Below are 7,042 nucleotides of genomic sequence, written 5' to 3'. Positions count from 1 at the left end.
TTCCCCCCTGATGCCCCGCTGGTACAGGTGCCGCCGTTCTGGCAGGGATGCCTCTCGCAGGCATCGGGGTAGAGGACGCAGCCAAGCTTTAATTCGGTCAGGCCAACCACTTCTGCAAAGCTGCTGCGCTTATTTTGGAGTGGCAATTCGTTGTTATTTAGGACAACTGAATCCAGGCAGCCTTGAAAGCCGCTCAAGACCTGTGTCATTCTCTTGTCGGTCAGGCTGCGGACGTTATCCACTTGGACCTGGGCGCCGAAGTAGACAGAGCTATCTGTGCTGAGAGTCTGGAAATAGAGGGGGGCTTTGCGGCGCTCCACGTAGCTGTCGTCCAGGGACAAGCTCGTGAAATTGCGATTCAGCTCCAGGAAGACCGAATGCCAGCTTCCATCATTAACGGCCCTGCCAGAAATTCCCAGGATTCCTGGGCCACTTCCGCAGTCCAACTGGAACCACAGTTTGCCATCAACAATCTGCAGGAGGAAAACAGAAATCAAAGCTCTTCAGGCACTCAGCTGTCTTGTAGTATGCTCTCACGGGGAATCTGGAAACACACAGGACTTCTAGACAGTCTCTATGCAGTGTTAAAGCTGCTCTCCTACATGACAATAAAACAGTAAAAAGCTGTGCCATTATAATCAGAAAAAAAATAAGGTGATAAATATCAGCTTACTTAGAATTTACCCAAAGCCAGTTACTACAAACAAACTGATAATACACAAAAACTGCAGATGCAGAACACAGGCGAGGACTGGGCTGACGGTACGTCTCACTGAACAGGGCATGGACAGGAGGATCCATGTTCTGTTCTTGGCTCTGCTGCTGAGCAGTCGTGTCTCTCTGAGCAAGTCCTGCCATAGACCCGTGTGCTGTGATTCTGCTCCCAGTTGTTGATGCTACCAAAAAGACAGTCAGGACAAGAGACCACCTCTGACTGTTTGAGAGAGACTTGAGGCAAAGTCAACGGCCACTGCTTTCAGCTAGGTATGTTATGTGCTCACTCATGCACACATCCTGTGCCCTTCACATCCTGTAACCTTTTGCAGCATCTCAGCAAGGAGTGGATTTGTCCCTAAATATCACAAGTTTAGTTTCTCTACGTTATTTTCCAAGGATGCTACACTATCTACTCTGTGTATACCTCACAAATGACGTAAAATGGCTCTTACTATTCTTTCTTTCCTCATATTTATGCTAGGCTCATGGCTTTAGAGGAACTGTTAAGATTTCCCACCCACCCTCCTGTCCCTCACCCATCTGAAGTCCTCATAAAGTGAAAAATCTGCTGGGGCAGGCAAAGTGCAGAGTGAGGAAATAGGTATAAAGTGCTGCTTTCCTGATTATCAGTTTACCCAAAGATTTTAGCTTTCTCTAACAGATGGCAGATAAGTTTAAAACGGCTGACAAGGCTGGAAATAATTTCTTATGACACATTAATTGGATTCAAGCTCTCCGAAAGCTCTTGCAATTATTTTACCTTTATGTCATGCTCTAGCAAGTATTTATTTCTGCAAACCCCATCCCAAGACAGTTCTGTCCCATTATTTATTCCCCTGAAAAGTTCAGGTGCTGTGTCCTTTTTCACCCTTCCCTGCAGCACACATTGTACTCTCTTTGGTTTATCCGTAACACAACCCTAACTGCTCTTCCCCAGCAGAGCAAAGCTGCCATAGCTGTCAATGCAAGAACATCCCAGAGCTTTGGTGGCCTGCTAAACTGGCATGGCTAATGCAGATGTGAGGATGCTGCATTGTGTCCATCTGTCTTTGGCCATTTTTGGCCATCTCTGGCATGAATAGTCGTTTAAAACTGTGTTAGCTAGAGATATCCCTTGGCATGTGTCTGAGGTGGTGCTCAAACTCTGCCAAGTTCTCTGATGTGGCTGGAAGGTAAATTGGATACTGTTAATCTCCAGGAGCAGACTGTGCTGTCCTGTCATTAGCAGCATTTTGTTGTCCTTGGAGGTTCACAAAACTAGTTGTAGAAAAGCTAAGGGTAAAATCTTGAGTTCTGATGATCTCTAGATTTCCTTCTCCTTTCCAGACCTCAGTCTCTTGACTGTATTTGAACTGGGCTGTACCCTCAAGTCAAAGGGTGGACACAGAGAAGCTAAGCATGTGACAAGCTCCCTGTAAATGGCAGCTACCTACCTACTCTGCATGGCATGAGGGGTGTTAGAGGGATACATGTGTAGAAGGAGCCAGAAGAGCAAGGATTAGGCCCTGCTATGGGCAGCAGGCTATCTTGAAGTCCTGTAGGATGTAATGAAACTGAGAAGAAATGAGATCTATGACTGTAATAGAATGTGCCTGAGGGCTGTATGTTGCTTGGTACCCTTGCAGCTCAATCAAAAAAGGCTAATGGATGTATAGAAAAATAAGTCTGGATCGTTTTTCATTAAAAAGGCTTTTCTTATAGGACTCAAAACTTTTTCTGTAGATTGAAATTTGGCCTACTAAAGCAGCTGCTCAGGAGGAATTTTAGTAAACAAGATGCCTGATAAATTGAGCTGTTTTCTCTCCAGAGACAGACCAATAGTTTCTTTTCTCCCTGTGCAACAAAATAGTCCACAAGCCTTGAAAGTGTGGTCTGGTTCAATAGGAATACAAATCAAACAGAAAAATACATGCCAACATATTACACTTTGAAAAACAGCCATCGCTGGATAAGCAGTTAACTTCCTTCTTATTCAAAAGGCTTTTTCCTATGGAAACTGTTCCACTGATTGTGTAGAATATACATATACCTCCCCTAAGACTACTCATACCCTGCAGGACCTACTGCCTGCATGTCTATTACCCTTACTCAGAGAACATGCTTTTCCAATTATCTTTATAAATACAACACCACATAGGAACACCTGGGATAAATATTACACCATTTGTATAGGGGAAATGATGATCTAAAAGATTTGCCATTAAAATATGTTTTACACATCTTTCTCATCCACTTTTATTTCTTTTTACCAGCAGATGATCTGACATACACAGTAAATATATATCGTCTGAAAGGGTATGTTTCCTCCTTTTTATTAAAAAAGCACTAGTAACCCCCACCTGAGGCTAGAGTGAAAGATGGAAAGGATGGTCTGACGCTTACACTACTAGCCTAAGATATGATAGATATGCATGGGAATCCACACTCTGCAACAATCTTCCTCTGAGATCTCAAGCAAGTCATTAGTTTCAGGTCTCCATCAGTAAAAGTGGGATAACGTCACTTCCCTACCTCACACCGCTGCTCTACGGGTATATCCATTAAGGGTTCTGACATGCCCTGATACTCCTAGCAACGGGACCATAAAAGTACTTTCATTAATCTGATGGTCACAGGTCTCGCTGTAGCAGGACAGGGAGGAAATATTTGCCCCCTGATGGTCCTATGAGACTAGAAGGAGGAGGAAGAGAAGGAACAGCTGGCAAGGAGCAGGTGCTGGAAGGGGCTCCTGCCTGACTGCTTAGCAGCTAGGCTGGCTGATCAGGGAGGAGAAGGGCCCTCCACTCAACCGGACAAAATGATGTCTCCATTCCTAAGCATGGAGAATTCAACCATGGGTCCTTGACTCAGCAATTAATTCCCAGGGTTCCCGTGATTCCATGTCACTGCTGTGATGTCAGGGATCCTGTTCAATCCTCAGAGGGGGCTCTTGGATTATAGCCTGGACCTTGGTATTGAGAAAAGCTGAACTTCAAGTTAACTTACTAAACGAGGCACATTGAAGCAAATCCAGTGAATGGCCAGTGCTGCTGTCCAGGCTCAGCATTTATCCAGACAATAACCTCAGTGGGATGACTGGTCTAGGTGAGGGCTGGCAGCATCAGATTCTCAGTTCAGTATCAAATGTGTGGCACTGCTTTTTTTCTGTCTATGTGATGCAACACATCAGAGAGACTGAGTTACTCCATCTCACAGCAGAGAGATACAAAATCTGCATCCCCTCACCAATGCAATGCAGCCCACGACACCAGCAGAGACCCTCTGCATGAAGATGAAAGCAGAGAGATACTGCTTCACCCAAGCTGGGCAGAAAATTCCCACCAAGCTTCTACCTCTCAGAGCTTTCTGGGCTTAGTTACAGTATTTCTCACTAAAACTACTAGGACAGTGTTGTTAATGCATCCTTAAGCATGTATGCTCTTACAGACACACAATTCCTCACCTGTAGAGGTGTACAAAGGACAGAGAAGGCTCTAAAAGCTGATGCAATATCTGTTACATTTCAACAGTTTCATTCAATGAGCAAAATGGAGCCAAACACATATTGTAAATTATATTAGAATATTAGGTTGGCTAAGATGTTTGGCTACCATCCATATTTGTGTATCAACATAGGTAATAAAATGATCAAATGGTTCTTCTGAGACCCCCTTCAGCTCACACAGTCCATCTGCAGTCACACACCATGGGTACTGCATGCTGCCTACTAATCTATCTGGGGAAATATTTCGTTAGCCGAATTACATTTCAGGTTCGTTTGTGTAAAATGGTATATTTAATTAAAATATTACTCATTTCAACTCCAGCCATAACTGGGATCACATCCAAGCTTCAGTTTTATCCAGCATAAGCCACGCAGCAGTAATGCATTAAAAGTGTAATATACACTTAACTAAACCATGCAAAGTTTCACATTAACTGCCTGGATGGAAGAACATATGCTTGCCTTATACCATTTAAGAGCTATATTTCTGGCATGATGGGGAATTCTTTCTTTACCTATTTTTACTCCTTTAATTTTCACAAAACAAGCTGAATGTCTATCATACTCCTTGAAAAAATAAAACAAAAAAATTTACAAAATTCTCTTCTGCAATGGCCTCACAATGCTTTCAATTGTTAAATCTTACTTTTCCCAGAGAGATGCTACATAGGAAAAACGAAATGGTGATACTGTTTTTGGCACATGCAATCTTTTCAAAGGAAAGAAAAAAGGCCATCGACCTGCATCTCATTTTGCTCCAATTGTCTTAAAAGCAACAAAAAAAATGGCTAACCTCTCAAAATCGATGGATGAGTTGTTTTATTTGAAACAGCTGAATAAATAACACCCATATTATATTGTATCAATACAGTGTAGCTGGTACACTTTCAGCAAAGTAGTAGACAAGCAGTTTGCTCTGTGGAATTGATTATGCTTTCAAGGACACTGTGTTATGATTATGAAATATTTCCATCCCTGGAGTTATCACAAATGTATGAGCTCCCAAAATTAAGCTGGTCATTTAAACATGGAAAACCATATTGCAGCATTAATTTTTAAACAGACTACAACAGGGGAGACTTGCTTCAAAAAAATCAATGTCCCTATATGCCCCAACAGTGGGAGTGCCCATCTTCCCATGGGCTTGTACTACGTGGTGGGTCTAAATTTCTTCCACCCTGACTTTGTCTGGAGCTCAGTGGTGGTGCTGGGCCCTCGGGTGCTAATCCGGCAGATACTTAAGTACATGCTTAAAATTAAGGTATGTGAGTAGTTCCAATTGCCTTCAAATACAGGAAGTTAAGCAAGTGATTAAGTGCTTTGCTGGAGTGATGCCAGAGTGCTCAAAAGAGCACTGGATCCAATCCTTTATCCTCTATTTGGAAAGCTTCTCCTCATGTTTAATTTAATTTAAAGCAATGCTCAAATGATAACAATTTCACATTTATAGACCTCTAATTAATCTACTTAATGGCCTCATTTCTGAGCACCTCCCTATCTCACACCATACACACCCGGTAAATGAAGAAAAGAAGCCTTACCTCTGGTTTACAAATGAAAAACGTATGCTTAGAAAGTCTAAGTCTAACTTGCTTGAAAATAATCTGAGTTAGGGACCCCCAAAGTGCAGTTCATGAGTCAGCTGCCATCCTTGAAGAGACCTGTTACCGCTGCATCCCTTGAGCATAAAACCATTTGTCTGCCATGGAGCACTTCTGCAAGACTCTAGTCTGATGTTCCTCTGCTAAATGACCTTCTCATACAAAACTCTAGAATTCCTGATCTTTTAAGTGATGACAGTTCTTAAAAAAACATGCTGAACATAATGCTTCATTTTTCTTTAAACCCTATGCTTATAGAAGCCTTATAGAAGGACCAGACCTGGGAAAACGATGTACCCACTGCAACAGCAAATCCTGCCCTACCTAAAGGCCAAGCATGAGGCTTTGGGAAGGGAATTGTCTGTGCCCTTCTCAGCTCAGTGCATGGGAGAAATGGAGCTACAGGATCCTGGACCTCACTCACCAGACGTGAGGTGGCAGCTGTGTCTGAATCTTTCTACTAAGTGCTGCAGGAGATGGATTCAGAGCTGGAAATCCTTTCTTAGAGCTTGGAAGCAAAACAGAACATGATCTGGAGGTTGGCCTATGAGTTAGAGAAAAGTAGCCACAGCTCTTGTTGCATCTCCTTCAAGAATTATTTTTCCTCCCAGTATATTCCAAATCAAAATGGTTAGGTGATTGTGGGAAGCAGTTTCCAAAAACACATCATTCCTACCCACAACTGAAAACTCAACCCAGGTGACTGCAACGAGGGGCTCTCTTACTAATTCTTTTGTAACATCACTTTTTACTCTTGGCGGCAAAATTTCCCAGCTTCACCTGGAGATTTCCACTCAGTTGCCTATGACTTGACCTGCTGTACTCCTTAATCACGATAGTTTTATACACTGCACTACAATAAACTAAACTGCACTATCATCATTCTAACCCACTTTCAGTCTGCCTCTGTATCATCTCCTACTGTCTTAGAATCATACAATCATCTGGTTGGAAGAGACCTTTAAGATCATTGAGTCCAACCGTTTCCCCTGCACTGCCAGGGTCCCTAAACCATGTCCCTCACCACATCCACACGGCTTTTAAACGCCTCCAGGGATGGGGACTCCACCACCTCCCTGGGCAGCCTGTTCCAGTGCTTCACAATCCTCTCTGTAAAGAAATTTTTCCTGATTTCTAACCTAAATTTCCCCTGGCATAACTTGAGGCCATTCCCTCTCGTCCTGTCATCCATAACATGGGAGAAGAGACCGACCCCCACCTCCCTACAACTTCCTTTCAG

The 7,042-nt window shown here is 43.1% G+C and overlaps 1 protein-coding gene across 1 annotated transcript in view; it reads right to left on the bottom strand.

Annotated features, from left to right (window-relative positions):
* Nucleotides 1-7,042, bottom strand: part of LOC104492900 (protocadherin Fat 3-like) — a gene marked incomplete at both ends in the record, with an annotated part of 41,726 nt that overhangs the window by 13,413 nt on the left and 21,271 nt on the right. The window contains one exon of the mRNA XM_010135507.1: nucleotides 26-473. Coding sequence (XP_010133809.1) covers nucleotides 26-473 — 448 coding nt within the window. The remainder of the gene's footprint in view (nucleotides 1-25; nucleotides 474-7,042) is intronic.

This window comes from Buceros rhinoceros, unplaced genomic scaffold (assembly GCF_000710305.1).
Source record: "Buceros rhinoceros silvestris isolate BGI_N320 unplaced genomic scaffold, ASM71030v1 scaffold46400, whole genome shotgun sequence".
Taxonomy (NCBI): Eukaryota; Metazoa; Chordata; class Aves; order Bucerotiformes; family Bucerotidae; genus Buceros; species Buceros rhinoceros.
Note: the sequence above shows the minus strand (reverse complement) of the source record. Positions and strands in the feature narration are given on the sequence as shown.